Source organism: Gobius niger (assembly GCF_951799975.1).
Source record: "Gobius niger genome assembly, chromosome: 1".
Classification (NCBI taxonomy): Eukaryota; Metazoa; Chordata; class Actinopteri; order Gobiiformes; family Gobiidae; genus Gobius; species Gobius niger.
Window position 1 is genome coordinate 71391221 of NC_136852.1, and position 23814 is coordinate 71415034.

General features: G+C 42.4%; 1 protein-coding gene across 1 annotated transcript in view; it reads right to left on the reverse strand.

The window, feature by feature from the left end:
- stpg2 (sperm-tail PG-rich repeat containing 2) overlaps positions 1 to 23814 on the reverse strand; it is a 155077-nt gene that overhangs the window by 72588 nt on the left and 58675 nt on the right. The window contains exon 10 of the mRNA XM_079552425.1: positions 20209 to 20301. Within this exon, the coding sequence (XP_079408551.1) occupies positions 20209 to 20301 (93 nt within the window). The remainder of the gene's footprint in view (positions 1 to 20208; positions 20302 to 23814) is intronic.

Consider the following 23814-nt stretch of genomic DNA (forward strand, 5'->3'; position numbering starts at 1 on the left):
AGGGGTTAATCAATGGTCTGTTAGTCTCACTTCTTTATTTGTTTTTGGGTTTTTTTTTTTGGGGGGGGGGGTTTGCCCTTTTGTCTTGGTTGAGCACCTGCCCCTCAAAATGTCTGTGCACGCCACTGCCGCTCCATCACTGCAAAATCCTTGAGAAGCATAAAGTGCTAAGCTTTGAAAACTTTGGCAAGTTGTGTCTTCTCAAACAAATATTCAACTGTGTCAATAATCTTGCACCCGAGCCTCTCAGTTCATTTATACAGAGACAAAAAAGTAAGAGTCACCAGAGGCTCCATCAATCACAACTGCACTCAGGTCCCAAGCTGTGGATCTCATTACCCACAGAACTTAAAACCACATCCGAGTTTCAAATGTTCACGTCTTAGGCTGAAAACAAACCAGAGCCGAACCCATTTGTAAGAAGCACTGAGTCTGTGAAAACAAAATCATGTGTTGTACTCCCCTTTTTGTCCCGAAGCGCCGCCCCCAGGCTGCTGGCGAAAGCACTGGCGCGCCGTTGTTTGTGCGCGAGATACCATCGCCTTGAGCGACGCCGTTGTTGCGTCTGGCGGAAGATCAGGCCCCAAGTCTTGGATGCAACATGAGACGGAGGTAAAAACATCGACATCAACCACGGGGAGCACAAAAGCATCAACCAATTAAGTTGTCAGGGTGATGTGAGCGCTGACATCATCATTCATCTTTGGAAGGGTAACACAAACATAATACAGCGAGGAGCGGTCATGTTGTCATGTGATTCAGATCCTCAGATTACAGATGAATATTACGTTTGTCTTTTGCTCTTACTGCTCTGATTATCTTTCCTTTAGATCCTCGTCTTTTTTGAGGCGATTCTGAACGGGTTAGACCTGGTTTCTCATCGTTATTCTCCCTCTTTTCTCTTTTCGCTGCAGTTCTGTGATAATGACCTTTTCTTTAGGAGGTCATGTGATCGCCTAGAGCAGCGCTGCGGGAGAAAAATCCAGGAATTTCATTAGAACGGCGAGCAAGCCCCTGGCATTAAACTTCCTCCACCATCTGCACATCCTTGTGTTTGTGTGTGCACGCTAGAGAAGACCTATTCGGGCTGTTTCTCTTTTACTTGTGGACGCCTTTGCATTAGGGTTTTACATGTAAATAAAGTGATCTGTATATGGAGTGATCGTCAATGCCATTTGCATAAGGGAAATAATGTTTTTGACAGACACTATGGGGTTCAGGCCCAGACAGTGGCAGTGAACAGGAGAACGTAAATCTATTTAGAAATCTATTTGAAACATCTGCTGTAGATTACTGATATAACTATGAGGGAAAACATGTATTTAAGTTTGCATTAAAACAAAATCATGGTGGGTGGGTGGATGGATGGATGGATGGATGGATGGATGGATGGATGGATGGATGGATGGATGGATGGATGGATGGATGGATGGATGGATGGATGGATGGATGGACTTTACAAATATGTCCTCACTCTGCTGGTTAAAAAGTCAAACTGGTCCTCACAATGTCGTTCAAGAACATACACACACACACACACACAGATCTGGGCTCTGTCTCTCTCATTCTGCTCCTTTTTCTTTCCAACTAGTTGAAATATATTCTGGACTTACATTAGACTTCAAACCACATTCTGAAATACCAGCGGTGAGGCCAGCACTGCCACTGACAATGTATATGGACTGTAGGTTAAAACCACTCAGTTATATTTCTCTGCACGGTATTAAACGTAAAAGAATGATTCAAAGTGAAAACAAGACCGGCTTTTTGAGGATGATACGTAACAGGCGAATCTCTCAGGTGCTTATGCTGTGAGTCTGTGCCCTTTAGTCAGGGACCCAAAGTCTCAAAATTGGGTTGAACGTGACATGGTTTGCTATACTTTTTATTTGTGTTGTTTCTTTTAACTTTGACCCTAAGGACCAATAATTGGAGGGTCAGGAAATATCACAAAGTATTTTTATCAGAAAAATGTGAAAAACTATTTTTTTCCCTCAAATCCTCAGTGGGTTGGGTAGGCTGTCAATAAATGCATTTCAGATACACATAACACATGTACTGATAACATCCACTGAAAAAATAGCTCTTAAAACACATTTCTAAACATTTTTGCATCAATTTAATGGCGTTTTCTCACTTTTTTCCCTTCATTGACAATCAACTATTCCACCCAGTTATGGCATCAGTCAATATGCCATTATTTTCAACAGACTGTAAACACATTCCACAGAAAAAATGATCAAAATCCGACCAAAATCAGTGGATCTGTGATGATTTAAATTCCAATAGGTGATCAACAGACTCAGAACCTCAGAACTGTCAAAAGTCACTTTTGACATTGGTCCATATTTTGGTTTCGGCCATATCCAGCCCATTAGATAATGATTTACACCATTGTATTTGATATCATTGTAATGATATAAAAATATTTTTTCACATTTTTCTGATAAAAATACAGGGTGCATACACGAAAATGGCCACAATTTTTTTTCGAGATATTTCCAGCAGAGCAGACCCTCCAATTATTGGTCCTTAGGGTCAAAGTTAAAAGAAAAAACACAAATAAAAAGTATAGCAGACCAGGTCAGGTTCAACCCAATTTAAAGAGCTTTTGAGACTTTGGGTCCCTGACTACTTGTATGCACTTTTGCAATATTGTGAGAATACATTTGAACTTAAAATTGAGCTTTTTATTGGAATGGCTCACTGTAAGGAACATTAACACAGCTAACAGGGACTGCAAATTGTATCGTGCTGCAGTTTTGACTTTATAGTGCAGTTTATACAACACCAGCTGCCAACATCACCACACATCACGGAGCGCCACAAACCACCATCACCCTCAGTGATGAGTCACGACCCATAAGATAATTAGCTCTATTTGAATCCAAATCTATGGCATTCTATCTAAACTTTCTATCTATTTCTCTGAGCATGGATCAGAAAGCTGACATAATCAATTCTACATATATTCCATGTGCTTTGTCTTTCACGAGTCGAGAACCAACTACCGCCGTTGAAGCGGAGCGTGAGCATCCTTTCAGGGGGAGACGGCCTCAGCAAATGAAATTACATGTGAATCAAACTAAATATTGTTCCACATGTGTCTAAGGGTCGAGAACGCTCCTGAAAGAGAGGAGTCCATTTAGCCCTGACAGGTCGCAGCGATTTGTCCGTCTTCCAGGCTTTTGAGCTCTCGGTCGATTGAAGCTGGTGCGGGGGTTAATGGAGGTCCCGACTGACGGATGGTCAATGCGCTGAACAATGGGGCATTTACAACAGCTTAATGCAATCGCCCACCCGTTTGCACCTGAACGCACCGCTTCCGCAGTCTTCAATGGGAGCTGGTGTTCCTCGACTAATAAACTGGTCAGCCTTCCAATACGGCGGATGGAAGGTACAGGAGGACGCCGCTGAGGTCCGGTCCACTTGCAAAAAGGATTATTGCTTTTCTACTTCAGGAATAAGAGGACGGGAGCGGCACAGGGGGTGAGAGATGGCCCAGGCCCAGCAACCTCAGGGTGGACGCTTCAGATTTCACTTCAACTCAGTTTGTAAAGATAACATACGAGTACAAATACTTTCCCCATTTTGATCAATCTTAATGCGTAACATTAGAATCAACAGTAGTTCAACAACCTGCAGAGTCATTTGCAGTTCTGGTCCAGCAATCACTTGCTACTTGACTGGAAGAATATGATAGAATACACACACTTTAAAGGGACATTATGCAACTTTTTATGTGTATTTGATTCTGTTTGGCGCCTTTGCTTCCATCACGGAGACCTCTAGGACACTCCAGGACCAATTTTATTTATGTTTTACTAGGGTTTTCAGGATGGTACGTATACGTAACCATGGACACGATCCATGAAGAGTGAAAACCTCCCTGAAACTCTAGAAAACACTTGGTCCTGGAATGGCCACCGGGATGAAAGAAAAGGCGCCATGTTAAGAAAAAGTTGCATACTGCACCTATAAATTACAAGGTAATGCTAACGAGATACATGTCTGCTTTACCTTTCTTTGGTGACAACAGTAAATAAAATAGTAGCCTGGCCGGCCATTCACACTTCCTTGTCTTTATATTTGATCTCCAGTTCAGAATAAACTCAGTTTAGAATAAACAGAGGAGAGTAGCCTGGCGTGTCAGGCTAATAAAATACGGGAGGAAAAGCTAAGCAGCAATGCTACATTAAAGGGACTAGATGCAAGTTGGTCATTTTTATAGTCACTACTGCCACCTCAGGTCTTACGTGTAACTGCAGGTTCTATATGCACTTCAGTCCCGAATCAACACCTTTTTGAGTGACAGTGCAGGATTTTAGAGGCAGTTGTGGTGAACAGGTCTGAGCTCATTCTACACATCAGGACATGGCTGGAACATGTAGGGGGAGGAAAATACTTAATTTTTATGTCAATTGTCAATGTCAATTGTATTTATAAAGCACATTTAAAAACAACTATAGTCGACCAAAGTGCTGTACAAGAACAGTAACAATATGTACAATAAACACAATAAAAGTTAAACACAGGTAATATATAAAGGCACAAACTGTGTCTGGTCTACATGGAACCGAATGCCAAAGCAATTTATTTTAAACTTTTTAAAACTCTGTATAGTCCCTTTAAAGCAGTACTAAGTAACTTTTGCCTCAAACTTGGCTGTAAATACTGTTTAAAGTGACGCTAGCCCGCAGTCAGCTTTGCCCGTTAGCATGTTAGCTTCTTCTTCGTGATTTCATTAGTGTGTATTGGTGGCTCCGGTCCGGTGGCAGTCAAGTTGCAAACATGGTTTTCTGTCCAGAGACACCAGGGGGAGATGAAAGACCCTCCAATCATCCCATAAACACTTGTATTACCCCCACAGGGACTATGAAAAGGATTTATTAAGGTAAACACGTTACTTAGTACTGCTTTAAAGATAGGTATTTACAGTGCCAGAGGAGAATGTGGCTTTGTTGTTGTGGCGCGAGTAAGATAAAGAGAATGAAGATTGAACGCTAACTCACCCAAAAAGCAATTTAATATTTAGAGAGATGCACGAGGCTGATGCAGCAACAGCTTTCGGCATTCGTGCTAAAGTTAGCATTTGATCTGCTGATAATAATAATAATGGCGTACACCTGTATTACGCTTTACAAGCCAATATTACCAAGTTTCCAACCACTCACACACTACATTAATTCTGGCCTATTAGACATGTTTTCAGTGGCACAGGAAACCCCAATGAACTTTGCTTGTTACTAGTTGAGAGATTAACTGTGTTTTATCTGTTAAACTCTTAACTCCCGCCTGAACCGAGAGGATCTTTTTCCTCACGTCATCAGATTTTTTTTTCCATCATTTTTTTGTTGGGTATTCAAATCATTTTTGTAACTTTATTGTCATTTTTTGGTCATTTTTTGTCACATTTTTGTAATTTTTTCGTCAATTTTTATCACATTTTTGTAATATTTTTTGTCAATTTTTTGTATTTTTTGGTCAATTTTTTATCAATTTTTTTTTTTGAAATTGTCATTTTTTGTCACATTTTTGTCATTTTTTTGTCATTTTTTTGTCATATTTTTTATTTATTTTTTGTCATTTTTTTTTATCACATTTTTGTCCATTTTTTGTCTATTTTGTCACATTTTTCTCATTTTTCATCAATTTTTTTGTCACTTTTTTGTCAATGTTTTCTCACTTTTTTGTCACATTTCCATCATTGTTTTTGTCTCAGTTTTGTTGCCAGAAGCTTTTGGACTTGGGTAAAGCCAAACTGGAGAAAATGTGCTCGGTTCGGGTGGGAGTTAAGGGGTTAATAATTAGTGTGTGCTGCTTTTACCAAGAGCCCGCTCGACTGGAACCGGAGATAACTGTGCGGGTTGTGGGGTTAACGTGAGCTCCATTCTAACATCATGCACAGAGACAATTTTAAGGAAGAGGCCAAACCGCCTTCCTGTTTGGTTGAGAAGGGAAAGAAATTGATTTAATTTGAAGTGTAGATTAAAAAAAGGCGGAAACTGTATCGGGAAAATCATTGAACACACTAAAATCAAAGGTTGGATATGAGAGGTTCTTTACTGTAGTGGCAAATGAAATCTCAGCTCATCACTTCTTTTCTACAACAGGAAAACTGAACAAGAGGCGTCCTAAAGTCAGCATCTCTCCTCCAAGACGCTTTGTCAAGTCTGTATTGACAAACATCTACACAAACACTTTAGGAAACCTTTTTGTTATCATCAAATCACCCACAAAAAAAAAGGATTTATTTTCCCAGGATGAAGTATTTCATAGTATTCACAGACGGCTCCTCTCATTTCAACTGACATTTTCCCCATCTCCCTCATCCATCTTTTTCACTCGAACACTCAAATCCAACCCACCGGCAAAGCTCTGCAGAAAATATGGCGAGAACTGCACTCGGGCCGGAAAATAAATCACACTCGAGTCAAAAATCACAATTTGAAAGGTTGGCAAATTTGCGAAAGCTGTAATTATTTATGGGTAATGTGAGATCCTGTGGAGAGACCTGAATGTTCCTGTAGCTGCGTTTCATGTAAGTGACGAGTGATGGAAACGCCAATTAGAAGCCTGAATTTGCATGACAAGTTTATCCGCTAGCTTGAGGTGTTAATGATTTCTGTGAAGAAGCGCTTGTGCACATTTTGTTCCATCCCCATACAAATGAATAGGGAAAATAGGCGCAATGCAACGTATGGGGAGCTATGTTTCATCAGTTTCATGGGACTTGTATCATTTCTGTGGCTTCTTTATCATTATTATAAAGTACTGAAGTTTAGTGGCCACTGGATGTGTATGCGACATCACAAAAAGCAAAAAACCTCTTAAACGCCACTTGAACTGAGCACATCTTCTGCAGTTTGGCTTCACTCGAAACTAAAAGCTTTCTGATAAAAGTGTCAAAAAAAAAAGCAAGGACGCAACAAAAAAGGTGACAAAAAAGCATTGAAAAAGCATCAAAAACACCACAAAGAAGTGACACCAACGCGGCAACAACATGGAGAAAAATCTCAGACGAGTTTTGTAGGTCTTCGCGTTCAAAATTTGCTGTACAAAATGAAAGGTTGAATGAAACGCTGTGTGATGATGTCATCAGGCTGCGCTGCTCAGTTTACTTGCGCAGGTGTGCGGACTGGCCAGCAGGGGGCAGGTGTGAAACAGAGACCTCTCCTTAATCGAGGCAAACTTGAAATCATTTGTACTTAAGATAAGATCAGATAAGCCTTTTTTACATTCTGCTCTTAGAAACACTCACGGTGTAACCTGGCTAATGTCAGACTGCTGTGTGCGCTCAAATTATTTCGAACTGCACAGCAGCCTGGAGACCATGGCCGAAATTTTCGCATGGATTTGGGAACCAATCACAGAACGAGGAGGGACGGCAAGATGATGACGAGCTATTCGATATACGGAAGCTTGTAGTTTATTTATGGATATAAAAAAAAACACGTTTATTTACGGATCAAACATGACAGCAGCAGACGCGATGGTATTTTTCGATCAAGCTTTAGGCCGTGTTCTAAATAGTTTAGCTCAAAAGTTTACAGCGGGTACGTCATACGTCATCGGATACGATGATACGATTGGCTGTGGCCTGGTGCAGACGCATGATAGACATTCGTAAACCACACCTCTCCTACGAGAAAATGAATTGGTGGTCCCCAGACTAAATATCACTTGTGATTTTAGTCTGGTGTTAGCCACGCTACGCTATTCACGGTGTGCAAATAGGCAGAAAATGTGAGAAAAATAAACAAAAAACAATTAAATTGTAAAATAGTGGTAAAAAAAAGTATCTTATGTACAATGACTACCAAGGACTTTGTGGGGACAAAAGTATAAACAGTAAATAATTAAGTGAACAGACTATAACAAAAATGTTAAAGTCAGTATCAGCAGTGCAGGTTTACATTATAATGCAAGTGGTTGATAAAGTGACCCAGGTAAGTGATTTATATATACAGGAATTTCTTTATTTAAGGATTTCTTTATTTAAGGATCCCCATTAGTCTTTACCAACGCAAAGACTACTCTTCCTGGGGTCCATGGAATTATTGCATGTATTCTGCAAAGGGGTTGTTGCACTGTTATGACTGTTCAGAAAACAAAATAAAACCTTTTTTTTTAAAGGCAACAAATAGTCATTTGAATAATCGGGATTTCAATTATTACTAAAATAATCATGCCGCCCTGGAGCGTGTAAGCTGGGTAAAGCCGAACTGTACAAAATGTGATTGGGTCAGGTGGTGGTTAAGAACTGCATTTGAGTTAGCATTTAGCTCAGAGGCCACTTTTAGACACTAATTTGTACCTAAAGTAAAATGTCAAAGGGTCTGTACATTAATGATTTCTAACTAGGCTTTGATCTCACCTAAATATGGTCGATGGGTTGACAACAGCTGAAAACATCTGGATCGTTCATAATTTGCGATAATTGATGGCTAATGCTAACGGCTATAGGAAAAGTACATTGAACAGGCTAATGGACTACTTGTTAACCGTCCGCATACATTCAGATCAAACGCCGCTTTTCCTTTTTCCCACATTTTCCCGCAAGTAACTGCACGGCTCATCAAAAAAACAGCAATAACTTCTTTCTTCATATCACGCAGCCTTTAAAAGCACCATAAAGACAGTCTTAGCAACCCTTTGTCTTCCTCATCTCCCTCCGATGCTCCGATGATTCCCTGATTAGAAACTTTTAATTTCCGTCGCAGCATGGGGGGGTGGGGGGGCAGTTTCCACGGATACGAGCCGGGCGTCGCGCAGCGTGGGGCTAACTGCTACAGCTAAGGCGCCCCCGGGTGATTTTTCATTAACTGGTCATGAAGGGGGGCTCGGTGTGAGGCCGTGGAGTGTCCTCAGATCAGCTCGGTGCAGGCCCAGTGTTCGGAGCTCCGCGGTCGACAGCGGAGGTGTTATTGCTGCCAGCGGGGGTCGCCCTGGCACTCGACAAGCTAACATTAGAGCTTCTTATACGATGCATTAAGCCTGAAGAAGAGGCTGCTTTTTTTACACAGTTTTCATCTGCCTATCAACAATGCAGGTACAGTATTATAAATGACTGTGCTTCACATTCTTGATCCATCAGAAGAACAGGGCTTTTAACGAGGCACTATTTCCAGTGGATTTAGTAAGACAGACAGGAATGCTGGACTGCCATCACCCCCTTGATGAAGAAGTAGTTTTGTGTGGTTTGGCGTGGCTGTTGTTTAGTTGTTTGTGCCGCTGTTATGAGCTGATGCGCTTTGTTCACATTTGGGCTGGTAAAAGAGCCCACGCTTGTCCAAAACTGGCTTGATTCGGTGCAGAGTTGGGTTTAGTCGCGTCTTTCTGCTGAACACACTACACGATTTGAATGCGAGTCGAGTTGTTGACCCCCCACACTACGAGACACGAGCCGCTGCGACTGCCTCGACCACAGACATGTTATTAATTGACCGTTATTACTCACTCCTCCCTGTTTGTCATAATGACTACGTTCGATTAGGAAATCATGGCGGATTTACAGACTCCTCCTCCCCAGCTCTGTCGAAGCATGTTCCTAAAAAGGGCATAAGGGCGGGATCTTCACTGTAGACTCGGCCCTTGCGTGATGTGTAGTTCGCTCCAAAGCTAACAGTCCGGCCCTCATTAGTAGAAGATAAACTGTTTCTTAACCTCTTACCCTCCGCCTTAACCGAGCGCAGTTTCTCCAGTTCGGCTTTACCCAAATCTAACAAGTTCTCACCAGGCGCTTACAGCGTATTGGCCAGAGTAACGCCTCAGAGCCAACACATACAAAACAGATCCTTTTCCTTGCATTGTTGCCTCGTTGTTGTCACTTTTTCACATTCTTTTTCATCTCATATTTGTCAGCGTTTGACACATTTTTATTGTTTTTTGGTCACATTTTTAATTTATTTTTTGTGACATTTTTCTTTTATTTATTTTTTTCTTCATTTTTCTTTTTTTTTTTTTTACACTTTTTCCAATAAGCTTTTCCATTTGGGTAAAACCAAACTGGAGAGAAAGTGCTCTGTTCAGGTGGGAGGTAAGAGGTTAAAGGGAGGTATTATGCAAAATTCCCGAACGCCAGAAGCTGTGCATGCGGACCAGGTCGTCGAGGCACCCGGCCTCGACTGCCACCCAGTCCTCTCCGCACCCGACCCCTATAGATCCCTCTGCGGGTGGTGAGTCCACAGGAGGGCGGGCCCACGTCGTCCCTTCGGGCTGTGCCCGGCCGGGCCCCGTGGGCAGCTCTCGATTTACCGATCGATCTACGTTCCCGCCCTCACTTATGGTCATGAGATTTGGGTCATGACCGAAAGGACAAGATCGCGAATACAAGCGGCCGAAATGAGTTTCCTTCGCAGGGTGTCTGGGCGCACCCTCCGAGATCGGGTGAGGAGCTCAGTTACCCGGGAGGAGCTCGGAGTAGAGTCGCTGCTCCTTCACGTCGAAAGGAGCAGCTGAGGTGGCTCGGGCATCTGTTCCGGATGCCTCCTGGTCGCCTCCCGCGGGAGGTGTTCCAGGCATGTCCTAGTGGGACAAGGCCTCGTGGAAGACCCAGGACACGGTGGTGGGACTATGTCTCCGAGCTGGCCTGGTGTCGCCTCGGGGTCCCCCCAGAACAGCTGGAGGAGGTGTGCGTGGATCGGGAAGTTTGGGCATCTCTGCTGAGACTGCTGCCCCCGCGACCCGGCCCCGGATAAAGCGGAAGAAAATGGATGGATAAATGGATTATGCAAAATCGACTTTTTCAAGCTTTACACCATGTTATTATGTCATTCCCTCTTTAAAAACATGCCTGAAGTGTTGCCTTGGCACATTAACGTATTTTTGAGTAACCTGTAATAACTCTGATGGCGGCCATTTTAGGGATAGGTTTGCCTGAGTTCTCCTAGGAACGCCCCCACCTCCTGGAGACGCCTCCGAGCTTTCGTCACCAGCCGAGTAACCAACCACTACTCCTCAGCAGAACCCCCTCCCCACTGATGCCACAGACAGCGTGTGGAGGGGGCGTGTCGGAAAGGGTCAGAGGTTCTTAAAGAGACAGAGGCCTATTTCAAGACATTCGCTACAGCCATTTTGAGAGAGTATAACAGGGCAGTTATTCTAATTTACTGCATTTACAGACCAGCAGAAGGTTTGGTCATCATTGTAGTGTGATATAGACTGGTGCTATGTGATTGAAACAAGCATAATACCCCCCCTTTAAGGAAACCAGTATGGTCCCTTTAATTGTAGCTAACCCAGCATTATCACAGCAGCAATACCTCGCTGTAGAAAGTTTTAATAGACTGACAGAAGCGAGGCTGCTCCCATCTGCGCCAGCCACCAACCACTCACACATAGGCATTTGGTGAAGTGTCTTGCCCGACGACAATCTGCACCTGCAGGAGCCGGGATTCAAACCCTTGATCTTCTGATCATGAGCCAACTTGCTCTACCATCTGTGCCACTGTCGCCCCCAAGGCTATGCAATGTTGTAAACTAGCTTGTTCTGCTGCGACTATACGGCACTACAGCAATGGCGGCGGCGTCAATCACTGCTACAAGCGGCCATTGGCCTCGCAGAGCAAAATTGGGCAAAATAAAGTGTACTATGTCGTCAGCTTTAGGCAATTTAAATTTTAATCCTGTACTACATTATTGCTAAAATTACTTAATTGATTTAACCTCTAACCCCTCTTACACCTTAACCGAGCGCATTTTGTCTGGTTCGGTTTTACCCAAATCTAAAAGATTCTCGGCTACAGCTTACAGCCTATAGGCCAGTGTAACACCTCATTTGAAAGCTAAGACCAGCAACGCATTTTCATAGGTTTTCTTTGTCACTTTTTTGTTGCCTTTTCATCGTTTTTTTTTTATTATGTTGTTACTGCTTTTCTGGCGTGTTTTTGTCTCTATTTTGATGCTTTTTTTTAAAGATGCTTTTAGATTTGGGTAATGCCAACCTGGAGAAACCTGCTCAGTTCCGATGCAAAGATGTTTCTAACGCACTGTGCAGAAACTCTACATCCACAAAGAATTCCAAAATAATTCCCCTTTTATCTTCAGACGCCGTAGTGGAGGCGGGCCGCAGCCGTCCCGCCGGGCCGCCCCGCCGCCGCAGTAAAGTTCCACAGTGATATACTCCGGGATTTAGTGGCGCAGGAACAGTGAGGTTCCCCTGCACCATCCATCAGCCGGGTATAGTGCGCGGTGACAGTCAGCTCCAGCAGGCATTGTGGAGAAAAATGGCACCGAGAGGCTGGCAGATGTACGCCGCGACGACTGTTAAAGAGGTGATAAGCATCGTGAGCTCTAATGGGGGACGATCGCCTCGGTAATGGGCCTCATCACTCCTGCTCCGGATGATCCCAAAGTGAGGGAAGACAAGTCACGTTTTCCCAGCGTGTAAACAAAGCCGCGCTAATGATCGTGAGACAACATCACAAGAGTCTTTCGGAGGGAATACATTTGTCCAGGGATGTGTATTTTTTTTTTTAAAGTCAATGTTTTGGTGAAATGGAACTGGAAAGACTTTGCGATGGTTGGAACTGAATCGGAAAGAAAACGTAAATGATCAAAATTAGAACAGCTTTAACACTTGTAGATCTTATACATGCGTTTCCTGTGACGTCACGCGTTGTTGTGGCCGCCATTTTGAATACCAAAGCACCGAACACCGTCTCAAAAAAGGGACTCGCTTTCTACAAGTTTCCTAAAGACCCAGTTCGTCGACAGAAATGGATGAATTGCCATCAGGAGAGACCACTGGACTCCAACAGCCGACTCCGAGCTGTGCAGTGAGCACTTTGGTTCAGGTAAGTGAAGCAAGGTGGAAACATTGCAACGCAAACGAGGCTAGGCTACAAACAAACGCTAGGCTGTCTGTTTACAAATGTGCTTGGTTAAGGCGGGGGGTAAGAGGTTAAAAGGAATAGGCCACCGTTTTTACATACTGAGATATGCTCTTACCTTAGCTTTGATGAGTTCTGTAGGACCTGTCTGATCTTCACCCGTGCCTTCAGTCACGTGAACACAGCGCAGACGGCGTTAGCATTTAGCCTCTCCCCCTCTCTCCACTATAGCTCCAAAACTGGTCAAGATAGAAGCTACCAAGCTCTTCCACGTTTTCCCTATTTAAATATGGTTACGTGAAGTGTTACACTACAAAGTATAATTACACAAAATTAAACAATGTGGATTTTCTAAGCGGATAAAAGGGGGAACTATATTGTAAGGCGTAATAATACCAGGAGTAATTTGGCATCCGCACAGTAAAGTGAAGATTACTGCGCAGTAAAGTGAAGATTACTGCGCAGTAAAGTGAAGATTACTGCGCGGATTTCGAACTACTCCTGGTATTATTACGCCTTACAATATAGTTCCCCCTTTTATCCGCTTAGAAAATCCACATTGTTAAATTTTGTGTAATTATACTTTGTAGTGTAACACTTCACGTAACCATATTTAAATAGGAAAAAAGGTGGAAGAGCTTGGTAGCTTCTATCTTGACCTGTTTTGGAGCTATAGAGGAGAGAGGGAGAGGCTAAATGCTAACGCCGTCTGTGCTGTGTTTACGTGATAGAAGGCACGGGGGAAGACCAGACAGGTCCTAAAGAACTCGTCAAAGCTAAGGTAAGAACATATCTCAGTATGTAAAAATGGTGGCCTATTCCTTTAAAGTATAGCCGACTGACCCGGGAGAACTGCCCCTTGTGGAGAGCAACATAAACACACTTCTCTTGTTAACGTTACCCCGATCCATAGCTGATAAAACCATAAACTATCTATAAAACACGACTCATAGGAGACTAAAACAAAAAAACAATTCTCATAGCCACATTTGCAAAAGGCAACCAGATACGCTTATTTGTTTATTACATACCCTTCCTGTGTCCAAGAACATTTTGCGCCTCTTCACTTGATGTATCTTGGCATCCCCAACCCATCCTGAGATAAAGCAGTGATAGTCCGGCTTCACCGGTGTATGGATAGAGATCATGGACCACATAAATGTTGATAGATGTCCGCAAATATTAGATGCGGCGAACTGTCACTGGTTTTAAGTGGCGTTAAAAAAATCTCCAGACAGTTGATAACGATAAAATCCCATGGTTTCGATCTTCATTGTGTATCTGTTCAGCTCATCTGCTCAAGTGCGCAATTTTTTGATGTAGCATCCTGAATTCAACTAGTTTAGATGCAGATAGATACTGTTGCATTAGCCAGCGGTGTTCAAAATGGCGGCTAGAACTACAGATGTCACGTGACTGAAACGCATGTATTGTCTCCATGGGGAAGTTCTTTTGTCGGCAGTGGATCTGTCATGAGCAGGAGGCAGTGGATCTGTCAAATGGTTTAAAATACAGACTATGAAATGAATGACGCCAGTATCATAGAATTGAGGTCTTGCATGTGTTGATTTGTTGGCTTGAGGGGAGTTAAAAATTCTAAAGCTTTACCCTTTCAAAGTTTTTAACAACTTTACAACACCTTCAGGCAAACTGCACAATTTTGGCAGTCTGAGATCACTCAATCTTGTCAAAAAAAGGAAGTAAACAGAGATTCAAGCAGGTCGTACAGCAAGACATAGAATAAAACACCAGTGAAAGTCACACACACCAGAGCACCAGGCACGAACGGGACCTTATTTTTCTTTCCCTGCACATTTCCGGAGAAATTAACACCTCTTGCAAACCACACCAGCGTCAGCTAAACACATGCCGCCTGGAGCCTGAAACTCAACAACAAACTGGTCAGTGACTCTTGGAGACTCTGAAACAGCCTTCCCCTAAGTGTTAAAATGCACTGGCCTGGAACAAATTATTATTAATTGCACTTTATAATCTTTGTTGTACAGCACTTTGGGCAGATGTAGCTGTTTTTTAGTTTTCTGTTTTTGGGCCAAATTGATCTCTGAAGCTAAAAATATACCTAATCATCACAAAATTGCACAGATTCAATGTTTCTCCATTGATTTATGTAGGAAGTCTAGAAAATAATAATCACGATTATTTTGGTCATAATTGAAATCCCAAACAATTATTTGTTACCTTTAAAAAAAAAAGTCTATCTTTATTATATTTATTTATTAACCCCTTAACTCCCACCTGAACCGAGCACATTTTCTCCAGTTTGGCTTTACCCCAGTCCAAAAGCTTCTGGAAAAAAGCTGTGAAAATAGCAACAAAACTGAGACGAAAACAATGACGGGAATGTGACAAAAAATGACGAAAAATTGATGAAAAAGTGGCAAAAATGTCACAAGAAATTGACAAAAAAATGACAAAAATGTAACAAAAAAATGACAAAAATTTGATAAAAAATTTGACAAAAAAATTACAAAAAATTGACGAAAAATTACAAAAAATGTGACAAAAAAATGACAAAAATGTTATTTAAAAAATGAACAAAAAATGACAAAAAAGTTACAAAAATGAGTTGAATACCCAACAAAAAAATGCTGGGAAAAAAATCTGATGACGTGAGGACAAAGATCCTCTCGGTTCAGGCGGGAGTTAAGAGGTTAATAAAAAAAATATGCTGAATATTTCATGCTTTTTGAACAGTCATAAAAGTACAAATGATTTCAAGAATGCCTCGATTAAGGAGAGGTCTCTGTTTCACACCTGCCCCCCGCTGGCCAGCCCTCACACCTGGAAACTGAGCAGCACGGCCTGATGACATCATCACACAGCGCAGTCTGTTTTTGAGCCATGGCACATGAAATGCGAAGGGAGAATAATCCCAGTGCCATGAAATAATGTCTGCTTTGCAAAAAAGAAATGTTTTTTTTTCTCATTTTCCGGTTATGCTAATTTTTTAATCGTTTAGTGTAATAATCGAAATCGTCATCGAATTTCGATTAATTGCACAGCCCTATTTCAGACAGTATCTCCACGTCAGGATCACATACAGACTTCCTACACATGTTTCTACTAAAAAAAAGTCTTATTATAAAACTAACAAGATCCAAAATCACCTCTGAAAAAGTCTTTGTAGCAAATATGTCAATGAAATAAAACAATAAATTTGAATCTGGCTCAATCCGTTATTCAGATTTTGTTGCCAAAGTTTGGGCATTTTTTTCTACAACAAAAGTTACAAACTGATATCTTTAAATTGAACTCTCTTTTCCCCCATTCACCTGCAGTGTCTTAAATGTGCTATATAAATAACGCTGACATTGGCATAGCAACAATTCACTCTTTGAGCCATTGCACAGTGGAGACGAGTGCAGGCTCAACATTTTACATCTCCACGTTCTGCGATGTAACATCTGAAAAAGGCAGAAACAAATCGATGTCCCATTAGTGGTGAAGCTAATCTGAGTAAGTACTGTAGGTACATTTTAAGGCGAGAAACTGCAGGTGAATAGGCAGAAGCAAACTTAATTGCTCTCCTGGGATAAATAAAGTTTTCTGAATCTGAATCAAAATGCCTCAAATATTTGCCGACAAAACCTGTAAACTGGATAGAGTCTGGTTTAAACTTTATTTTTTTGACATATTTGTTACAAAGACTTTTTCAGGGTGGATTCTGGATATATTGGATAAAATATGAAGAAGAACTTTATTTATATAGCGCCTTTCACAGACATGGCCACAAAGCGCTTTAAATGAGATGTAATGTACATTCACCCCACACAGAAACACACTGTTCCTCTGACCACTACACATTCACACACATCATTCATCCAGGCCTATTGTACATGTTTTAGTGGTCGGGGAAACCAGAGTAACCGGAGGAAACCTACGCAGGCAGGGGGAGAACATGGAAACTCCACACAGAAAGGAACTAGATGCCATTTGATGTTTTTTAGTGGAAAAATCTGTAAAAATAGACATTTCTCCAGGGTAGGAACTAGATATTAGTTAGCTCGCATTGAGCTCCGGTTTTCTCCCATGTAAACAAGCATTATGCGCTAATAACGTCAATGAAGCCGTAACGACATAGAGCAGCCTTTATGACGATCATACACTGAGCCGGCCTTCACGCAGTTGTGGTTTATTGCAGACTTTTAATCAACAATGAACTGTAGCAGGTACTGTATATTTCAGGCAAGAGCTGCTTCCAAGATGGCTACGAACACACTCTGAGCTGACGTGTGGCCAGAGATTCTGATGCTCGGTGACATTTGTGACAAGAGTCTGACTTTAGTAAGCACAAGTGTCCAACTACGGGCTTGAGGCGCGTTTTTGACGCCCAAAACGAGTTTGGTGTGGACGCAGCATAAGACTGTAAAGTTTAAAGTCTGTAGGAGCTCCTGCTGTGGAGATACTGTCACCACAATGTGAGAAAATGGCTCTTGAAATTAGACTTCCACATATAAATCTATAGAAAGAAAAATTGAGTCAGTGCAATAAGTAAACGTTTTATTGTGATGATTCCAGGTGAAAGTTTATATGTTAATAGAACATATTGGCCCAGAACCTGAAAATGAAAATTAAAAAGCCTGTAGTTTCTCCCCTTAATCTACACAGCCCTTTTACCACTGCAAGGTACTGCAATAAACAGATGCAAATAATCAATCACCATCCATGCAAATGTTATTAAGCCCAAATCTATGCTCTTAATTCCATGCTGTATCTTTTTATCTGATTGCTTTTGTGACAAGTCGTGCTGTTCCCGTGTCCTACCAGGCAGTTAATTGCGTTCTGTGGCTTTGGGAGGTGTAAATCATGTGCTGATTAGTGCAAGGGCAGAAAATCAGCAGGAGCTCGGTGCTGACGGGGCCCACGGAGGAGCGCCGGGTGCAGAAACACGAGTCAGAGCGAGAGGAAGACATGTCCTCAAAGAGCCTCATCACACGGCAAGTTGTATTACACAGAGGGATTTATCAAAAACAAGATGGCTGTGTGATGGGGAGTGAGGCGAATAGCTGATAGAGACACGGCTTTGTTTGTAGACACCATCCCGAACAAATGATGAGGTTCGATGTGTGAGAATTTAACATTAGAACAGGGTCAAGAGAGTCTATTCTGGATCATAGTAGGCCCTTTAAAACAAGATAAGAACTTTATTAATCCGTTTGGAGCTTCACTTGTGGAGCAGCTTTGCTTTTAACAGTGCACAGAAAAAGTAAATGAACAATGAACAGTCAGTGTTGTAAATATCCTTTGGTGATTCCTGTTCCTGTCCGATTGTTTTACTGCTCAGCCTAATGATTTGGTGGCGCTGAGGGATCCAAACCAAACTGTAATATTAAAAGTTACGACTGACTGAATGAAGCATTTATAGAAGGCCGTGAGGACTGACTGATAGACTTCACGGAGTCCTGCGAAAATAAAGTCGTTGCTGTCGGGTTGAAATGTACGTTTGTGATCTAATGTTGTATCGAGATATTTGTAAGCTTCAGCACGTTCTAATGCAGACCTGGGCAGATCACGGTCCGCGGGCCGGAGGATTGAATCCGGCCCACGACTTGTAGGGCATAAATTCCTGAGTATGTCACAAAAAAGTAAGTCTCTAGCCCATACCTTTGCAGAGTTATGATTTATTAAAGAGGGGGTATTGTGCTTTTTTTCAATCACATAGCACCAGTCTATAGCACACTACAATGATGACGAAACCTTCTGTTGGTCTGTAAATGCAGTAAATTAGAATAACTGCCTTGTAAGTAAGTTTATTTATGGAATGCCCCTTGAGATGTTCCATCTCGTTTGCGAGGGGGTCCATTAAACTTGTATAAAATTGCTCTCTCAAAATGGCTGTAGCGAATGTCTTGAATGTCTCTTTAAGAACCTCTGAGCCTTTCCGACACGCCCCCTCCACACGCTGTCTGTGGCATCAGTGGGGAGGGGGTTCTGCTGAGGAGCAGTGGTTGGTTACTCGGCTGGTGACGAAAGCTCGGAGGCGTCTCCAGGAGGTGGGGGCGCTCCTAGGAGGACTCAGGCAAACCTATCCCTAAAATGGCCGCCATCAGAGTTTTTACAGATTACTCAAAAATACGTGAATGTGCCAAGGCAACACTGCAGGCATGTTTTTAATGAGGGAATGACTTAATAACATGATGTAAAGCTAGAAAAAGTTGATTTTGCATAATACCCCCCCTTTAATGAGTATAAGAAGTTGAATAAGCTAAATAATGATGACCACACATGCTTGATATGGCTTAACATTTTCAGAAAATAATAGTCCTACTAAATACCAGTATCAGATATTCAAAATACACAATTTAGTGTAATGTACAATACGATTAAGTTGCAGAATACGCTTGAGTTATTGTTGGTTATTATTTATTGACCTTTAGTCCCACTGAGATTAAGAATCTCTTTTTCAGGGGAGTCCTGGCCCCAGAGGGGAATCTATTGTACATGTTTTTAGTGGTAGGGGAAACCGGAGTACCTGGAGGAAACCTACGCAGACACGGGGAGAACATGCAAACTCCAAACAGAAAGGCCCGGTCCAGGTGGGAATGGAACCCGGCACCTTCTAGCTGTGAGGCGTGAGCGCTAACCGCTGCGCCACCGTGCGGCTCCGACTCAATTCAGGCTTCTTATGTGGCTCCTTATGAAAATTAATTGCCCACCCCTGTTCTAATGCACCATTGTTCAGTGTGGTGGGCTATGATGCCCCTTACGGATGTCTATTACCAGTTCTTTTGTTTTCGTTTTGTGCTAGCACCTGTAAATGTAAATGTAATGTAATGTAAATCTGTAAATGTGTCCATTTCCTTTTGTATCTGTCCATCTGTGTTGGTTGTGTCCATTAAAACTGCGTCATCGGAGGATTTAATGTATGTGATCCCAGTGCAGGTGCGCAGTCATCAGTGCACAGTGTGAATAAAGCCGGAGAGAGTAGGGATCCTTGCGGTACGCCTGTCTGTGGTGTGCTGAAGAGTTCATTTACTTTAACTCTCTGTTGTGGATTAACGTCCATGTGGAGAAGATTTTGTCCCATCAGATGAGGCTGGACTGTATAGATACTCAAACAAATTAGTCTTTTTATGATACCAAAACCTATTTCGTGTTCTCGGCAAAAATAATCAAGGTTTTTTTTTCAACATTCACCATACAAAAAGAAGCTTTTAAATACAACTACAGTGACCTGTTTTTGGCGCAGATACTGTATGAGCTTTATGCGCGAGAGCAGAGAGAGGGGAAGGAAACAGGACCCCTGGCTGAGCGGAGATGTCCCAGTTAGTCCAGGGCTGGCAGTGGAATCGGGGCTTAAGTATTGAGAGGAGAGAGAGATGGATGAGAGAAGGAAAAGAGAGAGGAGACTTACTGTAGCCTGCAGCGGCAGCACCAGGCGCTCCGTGGCTGATTTAAAGACCGCTGTGCTCCGTTTCTTGTACGGCTCCTCGCTCCTCCACTCCGTCTGAACGAGGACAGGAGCAGACTTTACACAGTGTAGCTCAGGTGAGGATTTTTACCAAAGAGATTGTTTGTGAGAAGAATAAAAATGCTTTTGTTTTCGCTACACAGTGTTGCTACTTGCGTTGTCACAAATAATAGTTTGTCATTTTGGTTTGCTTGCTGTGTGACGCCTCCCTCTCGTTTAGGTTTGTCCACTCCTGTGATTTGGTCTGTAGACAGTGTCTTTGTTCATCGAGCAGCAGAGCAACATCCGAACGTTGGCGAAGCAAAGCTATAACTTACTAAACTTTTGTAATAGAGATGACAGAGGTCTGCGGCAGGACTAAACCAGGACTTACACCGGTCATAAAACACAGAGCTAAACTAAACCAGTTATAAACCAGGACTGAATAAGAAACTATAGTCTTTAGGCAGAGAGCAGTGACACTAAGAAAGACTCTTTACGTTTAGCGACAGGAGGAGGCGGAGCTTACGTGCTGTTGTTTGTAAATTTACAAGCAGCTGCAGTGAGAGGAATATCAAAGATTGTTTCTGTTGTGATCACTCACTCTGTATTAGACATTTTTGGTACAGTGTTGGTAAATTATTAGTGGCAGAGTGAGCGCTCACACCATGTAAAGATCTTTGACGTGCAAGTGCCTGAAACCATGTCCTGATGTGGATCTGTCTCTGCAGCTCAGGGGATACTAATGTCCTCTCTCTCTTTTATCGCTGCTTAAAGACGGGGTATTATGCTTATTTCAATCACATAGCACCAGTCTATATCACACTACAATGATGACCAAACCTTCTGTTGGTCTGTAAATGCAGTAAATTAAAATAGCTGCCTTGTATAAAATTGCTCTCTCAAAATGGCTGTAGTGAATGTCTTGAAATAGGCCTCTGTCTCTTTAAGAACCTCTGAGCCTTTCCGACACGCCCCCTCCACACACTGTCTGTGGCATCAGTGGGGAGGGGGTTCTGCTGAGGAGCAGTGGTTGGTTACTCGGCTGGTGACGAAAGTTCGGAGGCGTCTCCAGGAGGTGGGGGCGTTCCTAGGAGGACTCAGGCAAACATATTCCTAAAATGGCCGCCATCAGAGTTTTTACAGATGACTCAATAATACGTGAATGTGCCAAGGCAACACTTCAGGCATGTTTTTAATGAGGGGTTGTTATAATAACATGATGTAAAGCTTGAGAAAGTCGATTTTGCATAATACCCCCCCTTTAAATAGAAATTGTGCTCAAAATACGAAGTTACAGGTGACGCTGCTGCGGCCTGTGTAGCGTCTGTTACGCTGTTTTAGGTCTTTTTCCTGAACTATACTTTTTATACAGGTTATTTTTGTTCAACTAAATTAACATAGGTATTGGAAAAAGTACCGTTAAGGCACCGGTACCGAAAAGCAGGTATCGTTAAAGAAAAAAATGAATGATACCCAGCCCTAATAAGGAGAGCTGAAGCATAAATATGTGCTCTTTGACTGTCACAAGCAGAGGTTTATTATTTTTTATCAGATATTTTAGTAATTCATTTGTTTCTCTTCTCATAATCCTGAGCACTTCCCCTCTTACTGGATTATCACTCTCAGCTGGTTTAAGTTTGATTTGGTTTACATTTCTGAATGAGAATAAATGAGCTTAGTCAGCGTTGAACAGTTCACATTTCTCAGGCTCTGCCGCAGTGACATTTTTCACCTCAAAAATTAGCGCCTTTACAATGTAGCCGACAAACACTGTGTGATGCAAACAAGGAAGTGTGTGACTCACACCTTGAGGAATCCTCTGCCGATCAACACTTGAGCTGTTGTACTTTCCGCAGTGAGATCACAGTTAGCTCATAGCCATTTCAATTATTGATTGACTGCGGAATTCTTCCGCAGTCAATAATTGGTTTTCATGTTCTTTATTATTATTATTATTATTATTAATCTATGTTTTTCCCGTTTTTCAACAGCTTTCACAGCTTTCACAGTTTCAGCAATTTCAGCAAGTTATACATTTAAACGTTCCGCATGTTTGGGAGAATCCTGCGATTACTTTTGGGAATTCAGCGATTTCCGGTTTTTCCGCAATCGGCCGATATTTGGACGATTTTTCCCATTACTTATAATGGGGCTTCCTCAAATTCACAGATTTTGCAGTTTTTTCCACAGTTTCAGCAATTTCTGCAGTTTGTGCTTGTTCAGCTTCCGCAGCTTGTCAGTTTTCTGAAAAAATTAGAGTTCTGCAGTTTTCCAGTTTTTTTCTGCGGGATCGGGAATTCTGCCATTGATTTGTATGGGGAATTCTGCCCATTCATTTTAATGGGACTTCAGGTACATTCAGGTCTTTCAGCCATTTCTGCAGTTTCAAATACTTCTGCAGTTCAAACACTTCTGCAGTTTCAAATACTTCTGCAGTTCAAACACTTCTGCAGTTTCAAATACTTCTGCAGTTCAAATACTTCTGCAATTTCAAATACTTCTGCAGTTCAAACACTTCTGCAGTTTCAAATACTTCTGCAGTTCAAAAACTTCTGCAGTTCAAATACTTCTGCAGTTTCAAATACTTCTGCAGTTCAAATACTTCTGCAGTTCAAATACTTCTGCAGTTCAAATACTTCTGCAGTTTCAAATACTTCTGCAGTTCAAGTACTTCTGCAGTTCAAATACTTCTGCAGTTCAAGTACTTCTGCAGTTCAAATACTTCTGCAGTTCAAATACTTCTGCAGTTCAAATACTTCTGCAGTTCAAGTACTTCTGCAGTTCAAATACTTCTGCGTTTCAAATACTTCTGCGGTTCAAATACTTCTGCGGTTCAAATACTTCTGCAGTTCAAATACTTCTGCAGTTCAAATACTTCTGCAGTTCAAATACTTCTGCAGTTTCAAATACTTCTGCAGTTCAAATACTTCTGCAGTTCAAATACTTCTGCAGTTTCAAGGATTGGGACCAAGACCCGAACCAAGACCCGAACCAAGACCCGAACCAAGACCCGAACCAAGACCCGAACCAAGACCCAGACCGAGACCCAGACCAAGACCCAGACCCAGACCAAGACCCAGACCAAGACCCGAACCAAGACCCGAACCAAGACCCGAACCAAGACCCGAACCAAGACCCGAACCAAGACCCGAACCAAGACCCAGACCAAGACCCAGACCAAGACCCAGACCAAGACCCGAACCAAGACCCGAACCAAGACCCGAACCAAGACCCGAACCAAGACCCGAACCAAGACCCGAACCAAGACCCGAACCAAGACCCGAACCAAGACCCGAACCAAGACCCAGACCAAGACCCAGACCAAGACCCGAACCAAGACCCGAACCAAGACCCGAACCAAGACCCGAACCAAGACCCGAACCAAGACCCGAACCAAGACCCAGACCAAGACCTGAACCAAGACCCGAACCAAGACCCGAACCAAGACCCAGACCAAGACCCAAACCAAGACCCGAACCAAAACCCAGACTAAGACCTGAACCAAGACCCAGACTAAGACCTGAACCAAGACCCGAACCAAGACCCGAACCAAAACCCAGACTAAGA